We start from the raw sequence: 27,872 nt of genomic DNA, 5'->3' as shown, positions 1-27,872 counted from the left end.
ACCAGTCTTGATGGGATTAGGCCAACACATCACATCTGGAGGGTGGGGGCTGAGCACGTCACTTCCGTCACTTCCGTTTAGGGCCATAACCTGTTGACATAATCAGCACAATGGTTTGTTTACTTTGATGACGTCACTGATCAAAAGTGCTGATAATTTTCATTAAAAAAAGGTATACACTACTTCTACTCAGAGTCAAGGGGGGGAAACTCGACTCGCTTAACAACTGCAGTGATTTCCTTAACAGCTGTGGCAAAAGCAATCATAAAATCAGGTGTGCTTTACTTAACAAATGCCTTGATTAGCAACAGAGATTCTGGACCCAGGGATCTAGAGCAGGGGTCCCCAACCTGTGGGCCGCGGCCTGGTAGAGGGCCATTGCCTGCTGGCCACCGGGCCACGGGACAAGCTGGCCAGTACGAACGTGTGTGCGCACGCATTCCCTCACTTGCATTAGCACTGTGGCCATGAGATGTGAAAACAGGATGCCATGCCACGGGATGCAAAAACAGCTGCTGCTGCACCTCAGGGCACAAAAATGGGACGCTAACACACCTTGGGGTGCAAAAACAGGCTGCTGCTGTAATGCAAGGCACAAAAATGGACACTGCAGCACCATGGGGTGTGGAAAGGGGCTGCTGCGGTGCCTCAGGATGTGAAAACGGGCTGTCGCTGCAGTGCAGGACACAAAAACGGGCCACCACATTGCAAGGCGCAAAAATGAGCCGCAACCGCACCACAGGACATGGAAACAGGCCATTGTCATGCCTTGGGGTATTAAAACAGGCCAATGCCGTGCTTCAGGGCATGAAAGCGGGCTGCTGCCACACTGCAGGGTGAAAAATTGGGGCACCGCTATGCTGCAAGGCGCAAAACATCCACCGTCGCACCGCAGGGCGCAGAAACAGGGCACTGCATCACACAGGAACAGGGTAGAGCTAGCGAGCATCACCCTCTGATCCACCAACCAAGAAAGGTTGGTGGCCTCTGATCTAGAGAGCATGCCCATTCTGCTGCATTGTGTGGGATAGGCAGAAATACCCAGCAGGAAAAGTTGGACAGATATTGCCTTTCTGGTGTGCTGGTCATTGGTTGGTGACAATATTGTCTGTTCTTAGCCTCCAGAAAAATGTGTGGCTCATGCAAGCCCTTGGCCAAGTGGATTATGGATACATTCCTTGGCATAAACTAATGAAATGCAATGCAGCTGGAGTATTATATGCTGTGAAAAATCAACTACATCTGGATTCAGCCTAATGATTATGGCTCTGAATATTATAAGATCAACAATTGTATCATTTATGCAAATAGGTGTCTTCCTTTTCCACATTCATAAAATTAAATTTTCTTATTTTAATACAGATTAAAAAAAGGCATAAATCCGTTTGAACCTATTACAAAAACTTATTTTCCTCCTCTTCCATTTTCTGAAATGGAGTTCTAAATCCGGAGAGATTTATTGATATGTTCAAGCAAACTCAGTATCGAACGTACCCATGAAAATTAGCAACTTTTATTTTTCTCTGTAGAGACCTTCCCTGCCCCCAGTGCCGATGGCGGGCTTAAGAACGGATGGTAAACAACTATACTTACACCCTTACTTATGTAACATAACCAGTTTTAGGCCAATTAAAAACGAATTCGATCGAAGCCAAGCCTTCGAATCTACAACCCGTGACACATTCCCTCCCTCGCCAGCCTTTTATGAATGAACTTTAGGCGCTCTTGTTTTTTTTTTTTTTTTTTATGAATGAGAGTTCCAACGCTGAATGAATCTTGGAACATCTCAAGCTGATTGGCTCAAAGCATTCAAACCACGCCTTATTCTTGCTGCTTGAGACTTGATTGGTTGGGCGTGTCCCAGCGAGCCTAGGGAATCCCCCCTCCTTTCTTTCATTCACAAAATCAATGAAACAAAGAGAAACAGAAAAGAGTCTGTTTCTGTGAAAGAGGAAACGACTGCGGGCTAGAGGCGGGAGCAACTCCACACGGCTCTGTTTTTTTCGTGAAGCAGTATATTCTTCTTGTTTGAAATCAGCTGCCTTGAGCTGGGGGCCAGCAGGAAAGACCTGAACTGACCCCCGCGTTTCCATTCTGAAGTGAGGTGAGGAAAAGATAAGTTTTCATAGAAACTCCTTTATTTCACGTACTTTTACAGAAGCTGCGGGAGGGGGGAAGAGGGAGACGAGGAGGAATATATATATATATATATATATATATATATATATATATATATATATATATATATATAAAAGAACCATGGGCCTAGTGGGTGCTGGAGAAGCAGGACTGCTTTTGTAGAGAGAATCATGTAGCAAACATGGGCAAATAAGATCTGTAGGTTGAAGCCTAGGAGGAAAGGGCAGCTGAAACAAACAAGAGAGGTATCTGAAGCTGGAGATGTTTAAACCTAATCTTGTTCGTATTGCAACGAAGTCTCACTGAGGTAAATGGGGCTTACTCCCCAATGCAAGATGTGAATAATGAAAATTGGCTTCTTGAACTTCTGAAGAGGAAAAAAAACGGGCAGGAGTTGTTGGTACGATTTAAATGCCTGTCCAGTGGAATGGGCAAAGCAGAGGTTGAGGAAAGTATAGAGGGCTAAAGGAGCCAAAAAATGAAATAATAATAATATCCAGGCACCCAGAAAGGGAGAAAGGGAAAGGATGATGCAGGAACATAAAGGGGTGAGAAGGTTTGTAGAGGACCTGAGTTTTGAAATAAATAAATTTTGGGTTATAAGGATGGCATCCATTCTCCTTCATTAGGCATTTCATTAAGTCATTCCCTGAAGTACATTGGATTCATCTTCAAGGTAACACATGGCTCATGAAGACTGGAAATGTTGGGAGTTGTAATCCCAACAGATCTGAAAGCGTGAGATTAAAGAACTTTCCTTCTGGAGGTGGCTGAGCAAAAAAAAAAAAAAAAGCACCTTTTCAGTTATGGCATTCCAGCAAGCAACAGTAACAGGAAGGTCAGGGAAAAGGACCACTGGCTTAGGAATCCGTTTAAGAGACCCTTCTTGTAGACGATGCTGCAAATTGCATGCAATAAGGCACTTACCAATCTTCAATCTATTGGTGCATTTTTTTCTTTTTTTCTTTACAGCTACCTGGTGGGTTTTTCCTGTGCCCTCCATGCCTTTGAGAAACTTGCTTCCATGACTGATGGGAGGATGAAAGGATATTTGGACCAGCAAGTGCCTTACACTTCTGCACAGGTGAGTGAGAGCAGAGAGTTTGCCCTTAAGGCTTCGGTTTTTTTCTGAGCAGTAGTTTGAGCACCGGATGCCTAGTGATCTGTCTTATATTAACTTTAGTGCTGTTTGTCTACTTATAGAAACCAACAGGGAATGGAACTATGGACAGCAAAGCTGTGATGGCTTCACGGAGGAAATCCATGGACCCAGGCGTTCCCCATGTTCCAGATTCAGAAGGTTTGTGGGGGAGGGGGAGAGGGGTAGACATGGAGGGTATCTGAGACAATCCTGTTTCTGATTTATTCTAGCTTGAAACTTCAACCTGATTTGGGAATATAATGATATTCTAGGGCAACCGTGCTTCCTGTTTTGCAACAGGGAATAAAAGTTTATCATGGACTCAGATTCCCTAAGATTAATTAATGCCCAGTGCATGATCTACTAAAGACCATTTTTGGTTCTTTCATTTTGGATAACTGAAACACTTGAATAATAAAAAATGATGTTTCAGAAGCTGTACCTTCTTTCTTTGCATAGTCTTTGCCTGCAGTCTGGATGGAGAGCACATTATAATTGCTGCAATGCTTACCTAACGAACAGAATAAGGAATTCTTTGAAATCATCTCTTTGATTTGGGAGGGCTACAGCTTGAGGATACAGATCTTTTTTTTACAAAACCCTCTTAATGTCAAGCAGCTATGTCTTGCTTTGGACCACAATTTAAGGGAATTCTCTTAAGAACTTCCATCTTCCTCACTGCTAGGCACTATATAAAATATTTAAAAAGTTAACATTCTTTAGCCTGAATGAGGATAACATTTTTTTGATGGGTTCACTGGGGACAGAAATGCTTTTTCTTTTTGCTTTTAATCAGAGAAAATTTCTTAACAGCTTTCAAATGAATCTTCCATAATTCTGCAGTGGCTAAGGCATTGGATGCTTGCAGGCTGCACAGCTGCTTTCTATTTTAGTGGAAAGTTCTGAGAGTTCTGAGAGCATGGATCAATTTAGAAAAATCAGTTTTACCTGAAAAATCAGTTTTACCTGATCAGCCTTTTTCCCCTGTGGGACTAATGCAATTGTGAAGAAACAGCTGTTAGAGTTGAGGCAATCTTTTTTATTACCTTTTAGGAGAGGACCTAATCAACATTTTTATTCAGGCTATAGCTGGATGTTTTAGGATAGTGAGTTTGGAGTAAAAAGCCCTGAATTTTAGAATGTAGTCTCTTATGAGTTGTTCCTGGTGGGGCTATTTTGGTTAAAGGTTTGGAACAAAACTATTTCATTTTTTTTATGACATCCTTAGATTATATTGGGCTTCTGTAATGGATTTGGGCCTGCTTGCTATTTCCCTTTAACCCAGTGTTCCTCAGCTTTGGTAGCTTGAAGATGGATGGACCTCAACTCCAGCTTGCTTGCTATAGAATTCTGGAACTTGAAGTCCACCAACTTCAAGCTACCAAGATTGAGAAATGCTGCCTGAACTGTTTCTTTCAAACATCAACCTTCTTCACTGCTCCAGAACTACTGTTCATTGTTATCACGCTCTGCTCCATTTCCTTGCAGATCTCTTCCTTGATCTAAACCAGTTCCAGGAAACATGGCTGACTGAAGGTAAGGCTGTCTTATGGATCTTCCTTTGTTTGCTGCCTCTTTCCTTGCCATGCCCATTATCATCATCATCATCACCATCACCATCATCATCATCTAAGTATCTTTCCTTTTGCTTCCATCTGCTTTCGGTGTAACTGAGCCTGAGTAAATTCAAGAATATGAATGGCATCATTGTGTTGGTATTTGCTTATGAAAGGAACTTGGCAAAGGACTTTCAAACTTTCCAGCCCTCTGGAGTGATGACTGTTGACAGCAGAGTTCTGCTCCCTCTTGCAAACCCATGGAGCCCCTCTCTGCTTTAAAGGGTGGTTTAAAAATGGGATGTCTTAGAATCTTGTTGGTTTTCATTACTTTCTGTTCTTTCTTACTTCCATTTTGATCAATATTAACCTGGGATGACAAACCTCAAATCTGCTCGTTCCCTAAGTGCCCAATTAAGAAACATGGTTAATTGCAGTTTGGAAATGGATTTTGTATTTTGTTCTTGCAAGTGTGGACCTAGGGACATGGCATTTTGAAAAGGTTACAGAGGCTATCTGTGTGTTTACTTAACATGTATTATTCCTCTGCTTATCTGAAATTGGTGGTGCTTTCTGAAACCAGAGCAAAAATGGAGTAAAAGAGAGCAGCTGATCAGCAGTCAGATTTTTTTTTTAAGTATATAATATGGAAGAAGGAATTCCATTGAAATGATTCATGTATATGTTCCTGTATAATTCTTTTTTTTTTTAAGTTAAATAAATACTTGTCAGCACAACTGATGCTGCAATACAGTTTAGTGATGGTTAGTCAGAGTGTTGATAACAATTTCTTTCTTGCAATTCTGGTGCCTAAAAATTGAGAATTTACTATTGTGATTGGGAAATGAATATCCTGAAACACTGCATTTATTTTATGCACTATTTTTTGAAAGTAAACTTCATGGTTTTAATGAAAAACTTGGAAGATCTCTATAACTCCAAATTGAGCAACTTAAGCAAGAATGCATAATTATAGCATTTTATTTTCTAATCTTAGTATAAAATCCTAAGACCATGCTAATGCTATTGATAGCAAGAGGCAGGATATAGAATTGAAAACAGGCATTGGTAGTCCTCAACTGGAATTATGGTCATAAGTCATGTTGGTCATTAAACAGATCACCATGTGACTATGCCCAATTTTACAACTTTTTTGGGGTCATTAAATAAACCCATTGTCTGCAGTGTACCTTTTTTTTGCCAGAAACTGGAATAAATGCTGCTTTCTGGCAAAAAAAAAAAAAGTTGTAAATCATGGTTACATGAGTGCAAGATACTGCAAACAGCTGTGAATGTTGGGTGGTTGCCGGAATTTCAAATTCAGGCTGTAAGTCAGTCATAACTTGAAATGATTCCTAAGCGACCAGCTAGTAACTCGAGGACTTCTCATACATAACCACAAAGACTAAATGCTTCCTTTCCTCCCTCTTTTCCTTAAAGGAGCAAAACAAAAACAAAAACCACTCAGATGTTTAGATTTGAATTCTGGATTTGAATTCTGAAATCGAAGATTTTCTGATGACAGCAAATAATTTAGAACACAGACAGGAAAAAATGAATTGTTATTTGTGGTTTCTTTCAGGCTACAATATCTTAAATGGAAAACATTTTTTTTTCAAATCAAGACTTTTTTTTACACTTCATGGTGCATATTATTAGGGGTGGGAGTAATTTGTTCTGTATTTTGAGACTTTATATATTTAGATTTGTTTATTTATATGGTTGTCCCTCTGACAGCAATAAACTACCATTTAAGCAATCTAAACTAAGGTTCCTAGAAATGCTACTCTGCCTCTCTCCGATATTCATCTTTTATGTTAAAAGATAGTTCAACAAAATAATGTTAATTCTCAAATCCCAGAAGTGTGGGATTTAAATTCCCCATTTACTTCCACCACAGCATGATTACTGGATTACCCTACTCATCTAGAAGGAGCCAAGTTGGTAACCAAGTTCTTTTATTTCCCTTCATGAGAATATTAACCCTTTGGAACAGTTTGCTTCAGCAGCTCAGCAGTTTTTAAAAAAATAAAATAAAACCAGGACTAATTTTCCACAGACTAAAACAGAAGTTGCACCAAGTCGTTATCTTGTTCATTGTGGCTTGCTGGAGAATTATCTTAAGTCTGTGGAACAAACAGGCCACATGGTTTACAACAGTAGTGGCTAGTCTGATGAGTTATCTAGCCACACATATGCAAAGCTTAGAGCCAGTAAAATGAAACAGGATATGTATCCTGAGGTATCCCTGGAATTCAGATCTAGATAAGTAAAAACAATTGCAAGTTAATTGAAGCAATTATGTGTTTGCATAATTGCTTCAGTCTAAGATTCGAAATGGATCTAGTGGAAGAGAGAGATTGCTCAACACCAATGTTTTTCAATCTCAACAATTTTAAAGCATGTGGACTTAAACTCCCAGAATTCTCCAACCAGCACGCTAGCTGGGGTATTGTGAGAGTTGAAGCCTACATGTCATAACATTGTTGAGATGAACAAACATTGCTCTCTTTCCAAGGCCATTTAATATAAATCTTTCTTAAAAACTAACTTGTGAAAAGAATGTTTGTCTACATTTTTAAGTTAATTGCTCAGGAAGAAAGGTTTTCTACAGTTAGCATGAAAATACAGACTACTTCATTAAAAAAAAAAAATCCCTGGACTAGCCCAAAAGGGCATGGAGGAATTTTCCTTTTTCACTAGCCTGTTCATTTTATTTTATTTTATTTTATTTTATTTTTGTTAAATTAATTTGCCGCGTATCTCACTATGGGGCTACTCTAAGTGGTTTATAATAATAAAAAGAAATGAAAAGAGTGCAAACAGAAGTAAGATAATAGAACAATAAAATAAACAAAGAATAAAACCACAATGAGAATGACAATATGATTACCAAAAAAGAAAGAAAGATAGATAGAAAGCTGAGAATGGTGGGGGTCAGGGCGGGGTAGAGTCTGCCTTTGACATTCAAAACACTGGCCTGCAAGGGAGTTGTTGATCCTCTATAGTACTCAGACGATTGCCTTACAATTGGAATAATCTTGCAGAAATTAAATTCTTGATCTATTGGGAAAGAGGCTGCGAACCACTTTAGGAATGATGTGCCAGGGAGGACTACTGAAAGAACAGAGGTATGTGTGATGGTAGTGGGACTGCTGGTCACAAGCCAAACCCATACTGAGCAATGCTATGTTATGACTGCTAGCTTTTGTCTCAGGGAAGTTGGAAAGAGGTAGTTTTATCTGTCTTTTTGTTCTGCTCTGACAATAGCAAAAGATGTTTAAGGTGTGTAGACTTCAACTCCCAGAATTCTCCAACCAGCATGCTGGCTGGGTAATTGTGAGAGTTGAAGTCCACTAGTCTTAACATTGTTGAGATAGACAAACATTGCTCTCTTTCCAAAGCCATTTAATAGAATGTTGAATAGAAGAGAATGTTGAGAGTTACTTTGGAGAATGCAGTGACTTGAATAATGGATGCCATCTAGCCACTTCTTAAATGTGTCTTGTCCTGTTGGCTTCCCAAACTGAGCCAACCATGTTAATGAAGTGGATTGTGTGGTCCAGGATGGGTGGGTGGTAGAATGTGTGGGAATTTTATCTGAGATTATAACTGTTTATCCTCATAAAAGGCATGCATAGCAGAAGTTGGATTCTTTACTTGAATTTAGATAGGTGTGCTGAAGACTCTGAAATTATCTCTGCATGAGCTTGAAGCTATATTTTATCTAAAATAAAAGAAGTGTAAAATTTATTATGTAATTTTACATAATATAAAATTGCAATTGGTTGGAATTAAGAATTATCTAATCCAAGACTTCTCTAGCAATGGTCAAATTCTCTGAAAGTTTACAGGGAGGACATGATGGACAGAAAGATTCCCCATTGCTTGCTTCCAGTTTTTGATAAAAGGTAAAAGGACTGTAGCCACTGATATTTTCCATGAATTATTCCATGAATAATTTGAGCCTTCATTGAACAGATAAAGCATTTAGTTATATCCCACCTGTATTGTTTTTATAAACAACTCAAGATGGAAAACATGTCTAATAATCCTCTTTCCTCCTATTTTTCCACAACGACAACCCTGTGAGGTGGGTTGGGCTGAGAGAGAGTGACTGGCTCTCATGGCTAAGGTGGGACTAGAATTCAGTCTCTCGGTTTCTAGCCTGGTGCTTTAATCACTAGACCAGACTGGCTGATATCCCATGGGGATGATTGGTCTAACCCCTGTGCCCCAAACACAAATATTTTACCAATAGTTTATGCAGCTGTGATCATCTTATCTCTGAAAAAAATTGCATTTGTTTAACAAACTACGCATTACACTTCGTATGAAAAGGTCTTGACAGCTTTTTATCCCTTGCATGATGGCATTAGCAGAAAGAGGATAACTGTGTATTGGAAAATAGTTGAAGAAAGAAGGCGATATTTAATCTATGTAGTTTTTCTCCCCTCCTCCCCCCAGCTGTGTTTTCATTCTGCTGCTGTATCTTACCCATTTATCTTGCAAAAATCATCTTGGAGACCAATGGGAGTAAAAACAGCTGTGAATAAAAGAACTATTGGCAAGAAGGAAAGAGTTAAACATTACTTCCTTTCCTTAGAAAATCCAGCTTTTCTGCAAAGCCTATGGCTTCTTTTCTTAATCCTCTACTTTATTGTAGATTTCCTTAATATGTTGCTTTTTTAGAGTATGACTCCCATCAGCCCCAGCCAACTGATTAATGATCTTGGGTGATGGGAATTCAATGTTTTGGGAAGTACAGATTTCTCTACAGCAGGCTAAGTGATATGTGCACGAATAGTGCTATATAAATAAAAATAATTCCCCTTTCTGCTAGAATATAATGCAAAAGAGGACAGACTGTCTGGGATTCACCATAATACAGTGGTTATTTTGTCCCTTGATCAGAAAGGGCTTAATATTGAGATCATTTTTAAAACTTGTTCTGTACTTCTTCAGTGCTTAACATTATATTTTGCTCTCTAGTAAATGTATTTCAGCATTGCAGTTTTAATTGGCTCCAATCCAGAGTCTCTTTGAGGTTAGTAAATGATTTAACAATAAATCATTCAGTAGAATACATAATAAATATGATATGCCATTCAAAAGGCTGACCACATTTTATTCCAATATTGTTCTTTGATATAGAAAATTAAACTTAATGGATCATAGAAATTATGACAGTATTATGAGAATATGTGCAGGAGTAATGTTTTGAAGCATTGGTTGAAATCATACATTACATACACTAAAAGTATGGGTTGTTTAAGCATGGTTTAATTAATAAAAATGGATGCGCTCACAGATCTTAAAACCAAGCCAAATAACCTATATTACAGCTTATAATAATATGTGAATACAGCCATTGTTTTAAGTCAACTTTGTTAATTGCAAGTAAGATTCAAATGCAATTAATGTAAGCTGGAGAGAAACTAGAAATTTAATGAGGTGGATGATGAAACTTAATTGGGAAAGGATTCAATTTATAAAATCATTGTTAGTGATTTCTCTCCTTTCTCAGGGTTTTTGTAGAAGTGGCTGGGGAATTCTGGAGTATAAATCCTGACTGGTTACAAATCAATGGGTACTAAGTCATGATTTATTTATCCATGTTAATTGAATACACTGTATTTGGCTGCTTTCAAATAACATATAAGGCATCCAATTCAGCCCCTGGCATACATCATGGTTACAAGTGAAACTGGTTTTATACAATACACTAAACCCAAATCAACAAACCATTTTATGGCCTATGTGTAAATCTTCTATAAAATACCTGCTAATATAAGGTTTTTTTCAAGGAAGATCTGATGAGTTTTTGCTTGGCTTATTTGGAATGTTTTCTCCAAACCTGGTTGCAACAAGGCACAAAAATATTTTTAAATCTCAGCTAGAGATATTTCTTTCACAAAATAAGAGCTTTGGTTACATTCACTTACTGACACATGTCAAAATTTTTAGTGGCCCAGTAGTCTTGGGCATACAACCATAATTGAGTCTGGAATTAATAAAGTGCACTGATCATTTTATGATATTTGGGGGGGGGTTGATCATAAAGTGAATAGGATGGTTGTTAAGTAAGCACAATGGACATTAAACAAACTCATTATACCCACTGAACATCTTTTGCCAAAACCCAGAAAAAAACATTGGTTTCTTGCAAAAAAATATGATAAACTGCAGTCATGTGGACATGAAATGCTACAAATATTGACAAATGCAGACTGGTTATCAAGTGCCTAAAATGTGATCATGTGGTTATTGGGTGGCTGTTGGAACTTTGAAACCGGGTTGTAAATAGCTCTGGGAAGGTCCATCATAACGTTGACCTATAGTAAGTCCAGGACTACCTGTACATTAATCTACATTGAGTACACCATGCCAACCCCCAAACAAACAGTGCTATAGCTCAACCCCCAGCCATTCTGTCTGGGGAAAAGGCTGACATTTGAAACTGCTATGATGAAAAACAATACCATGGAAAGACCTGAATTAGAAGTTTGGGTAGGATTGGTGAGCAATCACGTAAATATGCTATTACGAATATCTTTCTCTCTACTTTTGATTTTGGTATCTAGTGCAGATCTTGTCCACTATTTTTTTCCCCTCTTAGGACTTCTTCAAAAGCAGATTCTGCAGAGAAAAAGATTGCTTCTAAGGAAAAGTTTGGATTTAGTAAACTATATTTTTCTCCTTTCTTTTATTAAGAATAATGATGTTTAGTTTCAAGGTGTTTCTAAAGAATCTTTTGCTGAGGGGGCCACATCTGAGCAACAATTGGATGGTGTAATTTCAAAAGAGAGATTATCATTTTCTGCTTCATCTTAGGCAGTTTAGTGGGCAATCTTTTGTATAACCTGAATAATTTCCAGCATCTATTAAAACCTAATTAGAATGTCTATTACCACCTCCTTTGTTTCATTAAAGGCTGTAACAAAAGGCTGTGATTTCACTGTTGTTTTGTTATTTTCTCCTTTTTAGTCCCTCCCCTCCCATTTGTTTAACTTCTAAATTGTGCTTCCTCACTCAGACTTGAGCAATACTTCTATTTTTTCCTCCATTTATTTAGAACACTTTTATCTAATTCACCTTCTCCAAGCCATCATAGTTTTCTTTGAGGCATTAGTTTTAAACAATAGTGTAGTCACAGGAGCTAGGTTCGCACATAATGTTAAATTGGAAATAAACTTCCTGAGTTAATTTACTTATTTCAGTCCTCTCTTTGTTCTGTGAAGCTTGAGGGATAGTTATTTTCAGTAGGAAGTAACTGTGGCACTCCAGATGTTGCTAACTACTAGAATACTCCCAGCATCCATCACTATTGGCACTACTTCCAAGGGAGTTGTAGCTGAGAACATCTGTCTCTTAAATCTTACCCAAGATCAGCTAATGAACTGAAGGATGGCATGATTTGAACCTCAGTTCTCCCCGTCTCAGTCCAGCACTCCCCCACCATTTAGTTAAAAGTAGGGCAGCCATATCTTGACTTTAAAAATCAAGATAAGCACTAGTGTCGACAAACAGAGGTAGGAGAGATTCCTGAGATGTTAAAATCAGGAGTGCTGGGCCTTTCTTCTGTATTGTTTCCTCAGCTTAATAGCTACCTACCTGCTAGCCACTATGAATGAGATGGAAATTGTAGAGTTCAGTTTAACCATCCCCCACTCCTGGGAGGGGAGGATATGAGGGGAAAAAAAGGTGATGAAATGATGTTGAATAAAATCTAAAAGGAAATATTCCCTGATGTTAATGGAACAAGGGCAAGATAAAAATGGAACAAAATGGCTATTTTGGGAAGGCTTACTTAATGGACACAATTCAGATCTCCTGTGGCACATTTGCTATGGCTTTCAAACCTTCTGCTGCTTTAGTTTCTAGGAAACCATTTTTCCTCTACAAAATTCAGAACCAGGTTGGAATGGGCAAGTGTATCACTTTTAGCTTAGTGCCATGTGGAAGACATTAGCAAGTGCCAACATCTTGGAAAATTTGAGGGTTCTATTTATATTATGCCGGCAGGAAATAAAGAGTAGACAGTCTGAGAGTGTAATGACTGGAGGAGGGAGACAGCCAGACAGAGACTATTGAGAATTTAAAGGGCAAGCAAATCTTAGCAAGTGTTTATTCTTTTTTAAAAAGAACATATTGTTTCAAAGTAATGTTACATACAGCTTTACCCAACATCCATTATGGGTTAAATTACAGTAGATCGGTTGAGATTATGGGTGCGGTATGGTAATTTATTTCAAGGACCCCATGCTGTGAAATATATATATATATATATATATATATATATATATATACACACACACACACACAGAAACACACACAATCTGTTATAAGCTGCATTGCTTTGGATAGATGTTTATATACATACATACAATCTGTTGTAAGCTGCAGTGCTTTGGATAGATGTTTATATACATACATACAATCTGTTGTAAGCTGCAGTGCTTTGGATAGATGTTTTATACCCCTAGTATTAGCACTGCATGTGGTTGTTGATTTAGCTTACTATTTTTTCCATAGGGTTGTTTTTAATGAAAAGCTGTCATATTACAAAGCAACAGGTTTTAGCTTCATCGTGATTTCCAAATATGCTTCTGAGTCCCACATGGGTCCCATTAAGACCCCATGTGCCCAGCCATGCTCACAGTGGGAGCCATTTGTGACATGCCATGCTCACTTAATTCTGTGGAGTCCTTGGTACTGTCTGAACTTAATTGTTTTCTTGCAGAAAATTTCTTACTGGAATTAAAAAATGTTCTGGAGTTAATATGTTGCTAATTAATCATACCTAATCAAATATATTATATATATTCTGTCACATCAAAAGACTAAGTCACTATTAAACCTGAAATAATATTGAGAATTGGGAATCATTGTCATCACTGAATGGGGTTATATATACAGTAATAGGTTTGGTCCATATTGCCCTGGCTGGGGAATTATGGGAGTTAAAGTCTACACATCTTCAAACTGCCAAAGCTGAGAAACATTGCTTTAATTTGATCCTATAATCTTTAATTTCACTCTTCACTTTAAACAATAAATTGATTAATACTGGCAATTAGGTTGTTGGAGTAGATGAGTGTTTAGATTTTCCTCATAATGACTGAGAGCTTTCTCTCTCCAACTTATTCATTCTGCACCAGCCATGAAGAAAGAATCCAAGACTAAAACATTGTTTTAAACTTATTTTTGCTCTGTTTAGCTTTTTGGCACTTCTAAACAGCAAAAATCCCTTGATGGGAATTTTTTTATTCATCAGAATGTTTTCTCTAGTATGGATAAATAACAGACAAAGAAAGATTGATGCAGTGAGATAAACTCTGGAAACTGAATTGCAGATCTGATTTACTCCCAAATGTTTTATACTGTCATGGGGACATATGTAGTGGTGGTTTGGAGCTTTGGGGAGTGATAAAACTATACAAAGAGTGAAATAATAAGTTTCAATATTTAATTAACATTGAGTCAATTAATTGATTTTAATATTCCAGTAACCAGCAGACTACCATAAAGATGTATTTTCTCCATGATAATCTGCCCCTCACTTGAATTTTTGGATCTTCCAATAATATATCCATCACCACTGTAACTGAGTCATCCATCTTACTATTGATTGTCCTCCTCTGTTTCCTTCCACCTTTCCTAACGTTAAGAGCTTTCTCCAGAAGGCACATACATGCACCTGTCCATTTACTTGTAAAAAGATTTCAGATTATCCTTTTCATGACGTTTCTGTTATTACGAGACCAAAATATTTAGTTCTTTTGTGTGCCTTATTATATCATCTATTTGGGTGGAGATCCCAGACATGCAGGAGATTTCAGATTCTGAGCTAGAAGAGTTTTGCAATGAAGAATGGAAAAAATGATGAGAAGCAAAAATAAAAAGTTATAGCTGATTAAAGAAAATGTTTCAAGCATTATTTTTGCCAAAAGGCATATAATATGTAGTGATTGGAAGGATGTCCAAACTTTTGCACCCATCTGTATTCATTCTTCATTTATTCTGAATATGCAAAACAACTGCACATAAAAAATAAGCATGCACCCAAATTTGCAGAAAGATTAATTGCTTAACTTTATATGCAGACTGTGTCAGTTTTTGTTTGCTTATAGATTTATTGGTACATGCAAATTGACCAAGTATAAATTTTTGCATGTAACCATAAGTAATACATTTTAAATAAATCCTTAAAAAATCTATTAAGGGAAAAAAATTAAGACACAGTCCTTGAGAGTTTTTTCTGCGCCTACAGGAAAGGGGCTGATATCTAATGGAAGAATACATGCTAACTTATCAAATTTATGCAAAAAAATGCAGTAGAGTTAACTCTAGAGTTATGCTGATCTAAATAGGAGGAAATGGTTAGTATGTTTAATGAAAGTCAACAGCTGCTGTTGATCTTAGTCCAAAAAGACTAAACAAGAAGTTATAAATCACAAATTCCCTGATAAGAAAATGGAATTGCATTTTTCTTTCAAGCAAAGGGAAAATGTTAGTATAGGAATAAAATTCATTTTTTTGCTTCAAGATAATTGGTTTCTATGTCTGTGTACACTATGACTGATTTAATGCAACTCTTAAGATATAAGATATTTATTGGGTTCTTGGTGTGTTTTCTTGGCCAGTTTTTTTTCTTGCAAACATTTTATTACTAGGCAAGATAACAAAAGTGATGAGAACATTAGGAAAACAATAATTTTCTCTGAGCTACTTATATTTGCAATTACTACCATACTGGCATATTTATTTGGAAATAAGTCTGTGTATGTTCAGTAGAATTTTCTTTAAAATGTAAATATATGCGATTAACTTTATAATTTTTCTTGATGGGTTGCCTTTCTAACAAATGTCTGTACAATCAATATTAAGTAAGTATAGTTCCAACACATTCCATACAGATAATAGTTTTGCTGCTGATCTGAAAAATGGCAGATCTGAAAAAGTATCCAGAAAAGAGTTATAATGATGATAAATACTCTAGGTATACAAATTGGCTGATTCTATAGATATTGCTAAATTATAAAATGGTCAGTATGATTCTGATTGGCATGGTTTATAATCCATTCAGCATATAGTTATGCTGAATGTTGCTTTTATGTCTTTGCCAATAAACCACAATTAAGTCACTTAACAGCTTAGCTGGATGTATGGTCCTTTGGATGAATAAGAAAAATAAAACCTTTGATCTCTTTGGTATTGCATAATCTGTCATCCTTCTCTGAGCCTCCTTTGTTAGGATTTCATTGTGATTCAGATCATTTGGTGTGATTTATGAGGACTAGGGAATTAGGGAATCTCTCTTGAGCTGTGGTGTGCAATAGATGTGCCTATTTTAACTAGATCTTAAGTGTTAAGAGGTCATTATTGCACCATGAAAAGAGGAAAATACTCTTGAAATAAAAAGCTAAGTCTGCTCATTTGCTAATGGCAATTCTACTGGGGGAGAGATTACGCAGACAAGGTTGCAGTCCCGAGAGAAAAACTCCCTCCTGTTTCTTGGCTGTGATTTATTCCCATCTCATACAAAGGCAGGATTTTTCCTCCACTATTCTTTCTTTCATTTGTGCGTGCATATGTGTGTTTTAAACAAACCTTTTGCAGGATGCCAAATATTACTTACCTTCCTCCATTACAATTTGCAGCACAGGTTCCAGACAGTGACGAGCAATTTGTGCCTGACTTCCATTCAGAGAACTGTGAGTCTTGCAACTGGGGAGATGGAGAGGTGGGAAGGTCATGCTTTGATGGGGAAGAAGATAAAAAGTACCCAAACATGATCCCAACGTCTGAAATGCCACCATCTGATCCTTCATGCTGAAATAGCCAGAGTTGAGTTTACTTCTCTGGATGCTAAATAGGGTTGAAAAAAATCATCCTGGCCACATTTTTTAATTCTCCCCATGATACTTCTTCTACTTAATCTACTTGTTGAACATTGCTCATTTTGATAGTTTTACTCTTGATTTGTTCCTGCTGAATATTTTATTTTAAAATTTTGTTTTTGGAAGCATATTTGTGATAGTTGGAAGTTTTGTAACCTGTCAGATAACTTGTTAATGTTTGACATTCAGTTATTGAAAATAGGGAGGGTCCTTAAGACTTCTCTTGAGGGGCCACACTCCATAGCTAAAAGCCTCTGATTTCTTATTTCAAATTGCTCCATTAATGGATCTAGCCATCTAGGAAGGGGATGTTATGGGAATATTTTGGAGCACAGCATGGAATCTGGGCACAGAAATTTCTCTACATGTCTAAAACATGAAACAAAAGCGATACTGGCATAATTTATTTTTCTTGTATTGTTTTCAGTAGGAGTGAAACACAAAATAAATGTCCTTTCTATATTCTGCCCTTTGGGAGATAACAAACCTTAGGTAGAGGCCATTCATTGTCACCAATTTCCCTTACAGGATAGTTTTTATATCCTGAACATTATTTACTTGCAAACTCAATAATATAATCATTTTTAAAAAGCTGGAGGTCAGTGTTTATTCTTCTAAGGGACCTCTTTCTGCCTAGATATCCTTCCTTTGCAATTATAAATCAAAATGAACATTTCTAGTCCTTTTGGTTTTGGAAATTTAAGGTTATATTATGAACAACATTCATGAACAACAAAATTCTCTTAAGAAAATTTTTATTCCCAAAACCAGAAAATATGGGATGTAATTAAAAAGATGACTCCTATTTTTCTTCATTATTAATTCAGTGGAAAGTACATGAATATCTTCAGTGAACTTTTTCCCCTGTACATTTCCCTATATTCTGTTAATTCATCTTTACCTTCTTCTCTAGCATGTTCCTGTAGTTGTCTTGGCAACTGCAGGAAGTGGTTTGCCATTGAGGCTTTCTTGGACTGAGAGAGAGTGACGGGCTCAAGATCCCCGCACTGGCTTCATGGTTCATGGCAGGCCTAGAACTCATGGCCTCCTAGCCTGATGCCTAAATCACTGCCCCAAACTGACTCTCCCTTACCTCTAGCCTAGCATATTTTCACTGCAAACCCTTTGTGGCCCTAGGCCTGCATTCCATATTAGGCTTAGGTTACTGTTCTCTTTTGTTGTATCTGCAGTACTATTATTGCTAGTAATGCCATGATGCCATAATCCTAATTTTATTTAAAAGCATTTCTTACATTTGTAGATTAGATTGGATCCTGATTTGGGAATATGTGACTGCAATTAGGTGTGACTGACTACCTGTAAATTATGATTCAGTTCAATGAGTATAGTCTAAGGGTTTTATGAACATAGGAATCTAAGCAGAATTTTTAACTATCAAATTGTAATGATACAAATCCAATCAAATACAAACTAAACACATTATGGCAGCAGTTAGTCATCTTTGCAGGCCTTTAGATGCCATTACATAATCTGGTTCGAAAGGCCAACCACACTCACAAAATCACCCAGATCTTATGAAATTTCAGCTGCCTCAATCCAAGATCTGGGCAGATTCTGCTATTTTTTTTTATTAAATTAAAGAAATGTTCTAATTTTGAGGAGATGTAGGTATAGGCAAGGCAAGGGAGGAAGAAAAATAATCAAGATGAAGACCATGAACCCATCCCCTTTTTTATTTAACTTGTGCTTAAAAGAGAAATGGATTTCTATGATATGGTGATTCTTCCTTGATTAAAATGTTCTTGATAGGAAGTAAATGACAAAAATATCTAAAAATCATAGAAAAGAATATTCCTCTCATAGTTTCTCATAGAAACTTCTAGAACATCATAGACATTCACGGAAGAGAACCTAATGGCTGACTCAATATGCATCCAACCAAAGTGAGCATTAGAAGAAAGAGGCATCAAAGTTTGTTAGATGATTCTCAGTCATTCACCATCTCATAACTTGTCCTTTACAGGGTTAATTCTGTGGGCAAAAATTGGAAGACAGATAGCTGTGTGCAGCTCCTTTTGAAAGGTCAGGTTGTAAATCTAAATTTAATGAATAAGCACAACATTCCAAGGATTTTCTCAGATGGAACTGAGATGATCTAATCTAAATAATTGTTGAAACAGAGGGATGGAGCTGCATGAAATATAGAAACTGCCTTATTTCATATAGGATAATTTTAGCAAACTATTGCCTATCTGGGCTGGAACTTGACTCTTAGGCTATTTTCATAATCAATTTATGAATTCTCAAGCAAGAAGTTTAAATCTGGCACTTTTGTATGCTAAAAATGTCCTCTTGTACAAAGTCCTATCTCAGATTCCTTTGTAGCTAGGCTCTGCAAATATAATTCCGATGCAGGTTAAAACATCTCTTTTCTCCCCCCTTTTCAAATCAGAGGGAACATCTAGTTCCCAGTTGCCTCTTTGGGATTGGGAGGGGAGGGAAGTCCTTGTCCCCTTGTTTTGCTTGGCTGATGCAAACTCAGGCTGATGAGTATCCTGATGTCCTTACTCTCCTTTTCCCCCCCCACCCAGTAGCCCTTCACAGTCCTCCAGCTAAGATAAAAAAGGAACCACAAAGCCCATGTGTGGATGCTTCCAGTTCCTGCAGACACAGACAGCCTTTTCATTACCAACCCAGGGAGCAATGCTTATATGCCAGGTAATGCCGCTAGTGAGCAAATGCTATCCTGATCACCTTGTGTTCCTGCAGTCATGAGTATTTGTCTTCTGTTAGGAATTGCCAAGAAAGCTAAGTAGAAGTTCCCTGCAGATATGGCTGGTTCAAGCAAGTTTGAGAAAAAGGCCAAAGCATGCATAAGTCAACTGTAGCCAAACACCAAGCCTTACAACACTGTATTATCCAATAACTCACCACTATCTTGCATATTTTGAAACTAAGAAAAACCTGGTGTCCATACTGATTGACAACTTAATATGTTGGGAGTGCTGATTGCTTAACAAATAGTCAATATCAAGTCTATCCCGCCCTCCCACCAGAGAGTATCAGTATCACCTAAATATAGGAATTTATCCATTAGCCATCAAATTAACTCTGCTCATATAAATACAGTTATTGAAAAGGGATCAGTGGTGTAAAAGTAACGAATTGGATGTTTGGCAATTCAGAAAAGTAAAATAAAACTATTAAAATTGTGTTTGGGGGGATGAAATGAGAAGTGTCAAAGGGACTAAGTGAAGTTAGATATCAAGCTTCTGCTGTAAAAAATTAACGAAGAAGGGCTCTTGGACATGTTATAGGTAGTATTTGCTATCAGTTCTTGGCTGACAGTACACAATCTTTTATTCTTCAGTTTGCAGGTTGATTAGAATAGAATGCATAAAGACTCCGCATGTTTTAGAACCAATTCAAAAGAAGTGCTTTGGACCTCACAAATGCATAGCACCTCTTGACTAATAATTAAAACATCCTGAATTTTCTCAAACATCTGTATGGACCTGAAAAAAAAACCACCATTAATTTTAAGGCATCAGTGATTTGTGATTCTTAAATTCTTTTTTCTGGATTGCATGGAATCTTGAACAAGAATCATTATGTAGTGGTGCTAGGAGTTTATGCAAGGTCTGAAGCCCTTCATCATTTTCACAACCTGCAGAGTTTTAATTTGCATTTTTATTCTAAACTGGACAGACTGCCTCTGGAGCATATGTTCAATTCTGAACACTTTTTAAAAAGCACATACAAATCTATGCAGATGGGGAGTTACTGCTGAAATCATTGAATAAGTTTAATTTGGAGAGATGATTGAAAAAGACATATGATAATGACTCATTTTATCCTGAGAGTTTTAAATGATAGAGCAAAATTATCTGCTGCCAGAAGGGGTACAGGGGATGGGAACTGGGAATCTTGACACACTGTTGGGAGAAGCATGAGCTAACCAGTAGAGAAAACAAAACTGCCTAAGAGAGGTGACGAACATTCTTCGGCTTAGAAGTATTGAAGCAGAGGTCAAATGTCCATCTGGCAGTGATGTTGCATTGAGCATAGGAGATGGCTAGATGAACTCCAAGATGCATTCCAATGTTATGATTCTATGAAAATAATAGGCAAATAATGTTAAATGCTAGTTGCCTTCATTCAGCAAGAAAACCAGAGAAGTTAACATATGATAACATCGGGCTGGAAGAATAGAGGGACCCTGATTAATTGTGGCCCAAGAATCCTCAACACCAACTGTTTTGTTGTCGATTGTGACAAATTCTCCAGGATCCACACCTGCCTGATTCACACTTTGATTTATCCACTGCAAGGCCTTCTTTTTTGGTTGATTCTCTGTTTTTGATCCAGCTGGACCAAAACTTTAGATGGAGCTTTCCAGATTCAGGGAGTATAAGTATATGAGAACCCATAGCCAGAAATGAGCAAGTCTCATCCTTACAACTCTATTTCATCCAACATGCTTAACCAGTTTTCTAAATTAACCCATTTTCTGAATTTGTTTGCCATATTGAATCATAAATTATCAACTGGACTGGAAAACACAATAAGCCACCAAAATAGATTGACACAAACCTTTAAAAAGCATGACCAAGGTATTAAGCCTAGCTTAAAACACAGTTGTTAGGTATTTATTTAATTTGGTTAAACATTTATTTGGATAAATCTTCTGTGTAGGAATGCAAAAGAAACAGATGTAGGGTAAATCTTCAAAGGTCATACTCCTTATTAAGTACCAGGCAGTATCTCAGTGTTGTGTATGATAGTGGAGATGCCTAAAATAAATAAATAAAATTTGAAAAACAGCCCCAAATGTTGTTGTTCCTGTCCAATCAAGTGTTTCCTCTTTGGAATATTAGTGGATGATCTCTAATGTTTGTGTTAAGATGCTGGTGGGTGGAAATGATTGCTTCAGCCTCTCACATTATCTCTCCAATCTTAAAATCCTTGTTCATTCTTTGTTCCAAGAACTCTCTGACAAATTGAAAGATAAAAAGGACAAGTATAGAAAGTGGAAAGAGGGGAACATAACTAAGTCAGAATATCAGCAAATAGCCCGAGCCTGCAAAGATGAAGTGAAGAAAGCCAAAGCTCAAAATGAACTAAGGCTTGCGACCAAAGTCAAAAATAACAAAAAAAGCTTCTTTCAACATGTAAAAAACAAGAAAAAAGTGAACGAAACGATTGGTCCATTAGTGGGTGGAAGTGGCAAGAAGGTGACAAGCAACAGGGAGAAAGCAGAACTATTTAACTCATTTTTTTGCATCTGTCTTTACACAAAGGGAAAAAACAGACCAACCTATCAAAAATAGTGCCATAAAAAAAAAAAACAGAAACACAAATTAAGATAGGCAAGAAAATGGTTAGTGAGCACCTGTCCAGCCTAGATGAGTTCAAATCGCCAGGACCAGATGGATTACACCCCAGAGTTCTCAAGGAACTGGCAGATGTGATATCGGAACCACTGAACTATATTTTTCAAAGATCCTGGAACACAGGGGAACTACCAGAGGACTGGAAAAGAGCTGATGTAGTTCCCATCCTCAAAAAAGGAAAAAAAATGGATCCATGAAATTACAGACCTATCAGCCTGACCTCAATACCTGGGAAGATCCTGGAAAAGATAATCAAACAACGAATCAACGAACACCTAGAGGCAAACAAAGTCATTACTAAAAGCCAACATGGGTTTGTCAAAAATAGATCATGCCAGACAAATCTTATTGCATTCTTTGACCAAGTGACAAAATTAGTGGATCAGAGGAATGCTGTGGACATAATTTACTTGGACTTCAGTAAGGCATTTGATAAAGTAGATCACAACCTACTACTTGACAAGATAGAAAAATGTGGGGTAGACAGAACCACCACCAGATGGATCCGTAGCTGGCTGACTGGCCGTACTCAGCGAGTGGTCCTCAATGGCACTGCATCTATATGGAGGGAAGTGTGTAATGGGGTACCCCAGGGCTCTGTTCTGGGCCCAGTAAGTACTCTTCAACATCTTCATCAACGAGTTGGATGAAGGGAAAGATGGGGAACTCATCAAATTTGCAGACGACACCAAGCTGGCAGGAATAGCCAACACTCCAGAAGACAGGCTTAAGATACAGAAGTATCTGGACAGACTTGAACACTGGGCACTAACTAACAAAATGAAATTCAATGGTGAAAAAAAGCAAGGTTCTACATTTAGGCAAGAAAAACCAAATGCACAAGTACAGCATAGGTGGCACCATGCTCAATAGTAGTAACTGTGAGAGGGACCTCGGAGTCCTAGTAGACAATCACTTAAATATGAGCCAGCAGTGTGCTGCAGCTGCCAAAAAGGCCAACACAGTGCTAGGCTGCATTAACAGAGGGATAGAATCAAGATCACGTGAAGTATTAATACCACTCTTCAATGCCTTGGTAAGGCCACACTTGGAATACTGCATCCAGTTTTGGTCACCACGATGTAAAAAAGATGTTGAGACTCTAGAAAGAGTACAGAGAAGAGCAACAAAGATGATTAGGGGACTGGAGGCTAAAACATATAAGGAACGGTTGCGAGAATTGGGTATGTCTAGTTTAACGAAGAGAAGGACAAGGGGGGACATGATAGCAGTATTCCAATATCTCAGGGGCTGCCATAAAGAAGAGGGAATTAAGCTATTTTTCCAAAGCACCTGAAGGCAGGACAAGAAGCAACGGGTGGAAACTAATCAAGGAGAGAAGCAACCTAGAACTAAGGAGAAACTTCCTGACAGTGAGAACAATTAATCAGTGGAACAGCTTGCCTCCAGAAGCAGTAAATACTCCAACACTGGAAGTTTTTAAGAAGAGACTGGACAGCCATTTGTCCGAAATGGTGTAGGGTTTCCTGCCCGAGCAGGGGGTTGGACTGGATGACCTCCAAGGTCCCTTCCAACTTTACTACTATTATTATTACATCCTCTACTTGCCCTTTGGGCCAAGTATGCAGTTTTAGTGTAGATTTCCCATGAACCAGGAAAAAATCTGTCACTGAGTCGTGCTGTATTTCTTTATGCATGGCATTGTAAAATAAATATATATCCAACCCTTTCTGCCTCACCATTCATAAACTCTTCTCAATGATCTTGACATTCCTTGTCCTGCTTTTTGCAACTTTCTGTTTTTCAACCTTTATTTGCCACATTTCAGTGTCTCCTCTCCTCTCACCTTTCCTTCCCTCCACTCCCCACTTCCACATGCAGGGTCTTGGATTCAAGTGCCATCTTCTAGCCCTTATTTATCCTCCAAGCTCTCTTAAGTCCCTCTCACTTGTCTTCCTATCCCTGTTCCTTGATATGTTCTTGCCTATAGAGCTCTTTTTACTTCTCTCCTTCAGTTTTGCCCCCTCCTGAAGTCCTCATCATATTTAGATGGTGCCATCCAATTTCCTCTGCTCTCTTTTCTGTTTCACCTCCTTTAAAGCAGGAGCGACCAAGAGCTGAATTTGTTCTTTTGATGAGTTGCATATTAGAAGCCTGTTTCTAAAAATAGGTGAGATCAGAAGTTATTGAAAGGCAATTTTGGTTTAATTTACATTTCATAGTATGAATATGATTCCTTCCTCTATGGTTGTGTCCACATCCAAAGCTTTCAGTAGTCACACATGTGCAGCTCTGCTTTAAAAGCATCAGCATGGCAGCCTGTGGCTTAAGAATCATGTGGAGTCCTCAGTCTAATTTAGTATGTGTAGCAAGGATAGAAAGAAAGATGGGAAACCAGAAAGAAAGCCCTGTTCCCTCTGAAAAATATAGGTTATCAGTGTTAGTGCATTTGTCTGACTGCAAAATAAAAATCAGGTCTGAGTCGATTTCTGAATAAATAACCTGTTCAGGGCCTATCTATTATGATGCATCAGGTTTTGCTGGGGAAACCAGCAGGAGGGAGAGGGATATATCTTGCTGCACCTGATGCTTGCACTTTTCTCTAGGCAAGATTCAAACAATGTGAGCCACCATGGCCCATTCCAGACAGCCCCTGGCCAGGCATACTGTATGGAACACAGGTAAGCCAGTGCACTAGGTGGATAAAATTTCTAATATCTCTCACTCTACCTGAAAGGATAAGGGCAGCTTAGTACATTATAAGAACTCTGTTGCTCTCTCAAAAATCACCTTTCAAGCATTATATTCAAGCTGCTGCCTGGGTTCATACCATGGGTTAGGCTAAAATGTCATTGCTTTTTTGGTGGCGTAGTGTTTGTTGGGCACAACAGGATTGGTTGAATCAGCATACATTGTAAATACTCAGTCCTGTGGGTTGTTAAAATAGAAGTTCAAGCTACTACAGACTTGGTTGGGAGACCATCACTCTTTGCCATTTTTTAAACTTTATGAAATACACAGTGATCCAAGTGAGGAGCTGGTTCTACCACGGATGGAGACACTTTCCACTCTTCCTGTCCTGGTTCCACCCTTGTCTCAAATATAATAGATGGTGACAGTGAAGCAAAATAGAGAAATGGAGCTCCTGCAGCAGCCTTACTTTGACAGCCTCCATCTCTAGGAATTTTCCTACATAGCAGCTACTAGACAAAAAAACTAACATTATTCAGATGACACAGCTGACGGGGGGGGGGAGTTTGTTTAGCTCAAACAGAACTAAGAACCTAACAATCTCAATTGTATTGAACAATTTACATGATATGCTATCTCTTTACCCAATTAAACATGTCCAGTGGAGGGTATCAAATAAGCTACTCTGGTTAATAGTTCAACAGGATCCCATCATCTCAAGTGGCATGTTGAAAAGGGGATGATGGGAATTGTTTGGCTCAAACACCCAAAGCGTACTATATGGCTTACTTTTGCTTTGATAAACTTTGTTGAGCATAAGTGTTCCATTTCCTAATCTTGGACTCTATTCAAAGAAATGGTGGGTCCCCATGCTCTTTGTGTACTTTAAGGGATGATCAGATTATTAAATGCCTGTTCTTTATTTGTCTGCTTGTACAACTGTATGATTTCTTCTGCATTCCTTCTAGTTCCTTGTACCAGCTGCATGCTGAGGCCAGCCAGTCCTTCTCTGCACCTCAAGGCTTGGTATCAGATAGTCCTTCCATTTATCAGCGCCCATGGTCTGCCCCATGTCTGCCGTATCCCTCTCAGGGCTTCAAGCAGGAATTCCACGACCCCACGTATGAACAAGTGAATACACTGGGAGACATAGACAGTTCCCGGTATGCAACTGGCATGGTGATAAAACAGGAGCAGATGGACTATGCTTTTGACACAGGTAGAGTGCAAGAAAGTGGGAGTGTATTATAAATATATGTGTGTGCAGGTGTTTAGGACTAATGTCAATTCTTTGGACCTGGTTTATCTTTTTCTTGCTACAGAAACAATCTGAAATTTTCTGGGTCCAGTTATGCTGATTAACAATAGAAGCATTTGGGCTTACTTGGCATTGCATGTAATACTACCCCCCCCCCCCCAAAAAGAGAAAGAAGTGGGGAGGCCGCAGTACTGCTCCTACCAAAATCTTGCATCCTTGTTGCTATTGAAATATGCCATTTGTTAATTTCACAAAATTGAGCACATAGAACATATCAAAACTGAGCACACAGAATAAGACTGATATCTGTATGTAAGTATATTTCCCAATAATACATCCATCCAGGAACCCTGGAATTGTGGGTTTAAACCAGCTTCCCCCAACCTCATGTATGCCAGATGTAGTGGTTTACAATTCCCAGCACTCCCATATTCTGGTAGGGGATGAGGACAGTCCTAATTCAGTGTATCTGGAAGTTATCTGGAAAGTACCCCTTTCTTCCATACAGTATTACTGTTCTTATGTATTTTCAATATACTGTACATTATATTCAGATTCTCTTTCATACACACTTGATTTTGTTATAAAAGTTCTAGACATAAATAAAAGAACAAAAATCCTGCAGAGGGGTGTTTGTTTCTGGTATTAAGGTTCCCTTGCCATTGTGGTACAGAGGGCAGAGCACTAGGTTGAGACTAGCCTTAATTCCATTGGCTGATCTTATATGCTCAGTAGGGTTGAATTGGATTATAGTTGGTTGGGGACCATCAGGTCTGTAGCATAACTGGCCAGTATAAAAAAAAAAAACCCCAGAAGATTACATTGGGAAATCTCATCCAAGGTTGCCAAGAAAACTGTATGAAGTTGAGCTTGATTCATGGGCATCTTCACTCTTACTTTCCTCCAGTGGCAACTGCCCAATCCATTTAATTAGTTTGCTATGGCTTGGCAGGGAGAAAAATGCCAACACTTCTTTAGCTCATGAGAAATTCTTCTGTATGTTAAAATGTTTTAAGTTGCCTTTTTTCCTTATACCCATTAAACTTCAAGTACGTACTTTTTTCTTTTAATACCACAGTTACCTATAGAAGAGGAATTTTTATGGATTTCCTGACCTTTAAATGTTAGGCGAGAAAGAGGAAAAACTATTCTGTCCCCCAAGGCGTTGCATAACCTTGAGTCTCTACCTTCCTGCTGGTTTGGCCCAGAGCCTGTCTGTGTTGCTGGCTGGAATGGAAAGGAATTTCATTCACAAAATGGATGCACAGGAACTGGGCTCCGGATAGGGAGTGTTGGGTTTCACTGCTCGTGCTCTCCTGGTGGTGCAACTGAAATCAGCAGGCAGGCTGGTAACACAAGCCAAAGCTTGGCTCACTGCCCAGAGAAAGTGGGAGCAGGAATAGAAAATGACACCTGAAAACCTGGGGGGGGGGGCAGGGGAGAGGAAAGCATCCAACTGGCGTTTGAAGTAGGAAAGCCTTTGGCTATCCAGGAGAAACGCACACCCTTCCTGGCCCTTTTTACAACTCCACATTTCCCAGGGGACAGCTATTAGTGACTTTCCTCACTTGCTTTTTCCGCAGCTATAAACTTCTTAAAGTGTCAGTGATTTAAAAAAAAAAAAAAAGATTGCATTATCCATTATAGCTGTCTTTTCAGTATTTAACCCATTAATACTGAATAAATGTTTACTTGCTTTCATTTTTCTTTGCTGGGTGTAATTATATGTGGGTAGATGGGGAGATAAAACTGTTAGGTGGGAATAAAAGTGCCCAGTGAGTCATGGATTTGGCTATTGAAAGGTGTTTTTGTAGGTGTTGATAACCTAAGGCCCTCCAGATGTTCACAGATTGCAATTCCCAGCATCCC

At 38.3% G+C, this 27,872-nt stretch overlaps 1 protein-coding gene across 2 annotated transcripts in view; it reads left to right on the top strand.

Annotated features, from left to right (window-relative positions):
• Positions 1-1,931: 1,931 nt before the first annotated feature.
• Positions 1,932-27,872, top strand: part of ETV4 (ETS variant transcription factor 4) — a 36,389-nt gene continuing 10,448 nt past the window's right edge. The window contains exons 1-8 of one of the 2 annotated variants that reach the window (XM_039368417.1): positions 1,932-2,104; positions 3,112-3,223; positions 3,343-3,439; positions 4,769-4,816; positions 16,500-16,553; positions 19,292-19,418; positions 24,661-24,735; positions 25,714-25,964. In XM_039368417.1, the coding sequence (XP_039224351.1) occupies positions 3,164-3,223; positions 3,343-3,439; positions 4,769-4,816; positions 16,500-16,553; positions 19,292-19,418; positions 24,661-24,735; positions 25,714-25,964 (712 nt within the window). In that variant the 5' untranslated portion in view covers positions 1,932-2,104; positions 3,112-3,163. The remainder of the gene's footprint in view (positions 2,105-3,111; positions 3,224-3,342; positions 3,440-4,768; positions 4,817-16,499; positions 16,554-19,291; positions 19,419-24,660; positions 24,736-25,713; positions 25,965-27,872) is intronic. The other variant, XM_039368418.1, reaches the window with a different exon arrangement.

The sequence above is a fragment of the Crotalus tigris genome, unplaced genomic scaffold, assembly GCF_016545835.1.
Source record: "Crotalus tigris isolate CLP2741 ecotype Arizona unplaced genomic scaffold, ASM1654583v1 scf7180000020776.491700, whole genome shotgun sequence".
In the NCBI taxonomy this organism is placed as follows: domain Eukaryota; kingdom Metazoa; phylum Chordata; class Lepidosauria; order Squamata; family Viperidae; genus Crotalus; species Crotalus tigris.
The sequence above is the reverse complement of the archived record's forward strand: the minus strand, read 5'-3'. Positions and strand labels throughout refer to the sequence as shown.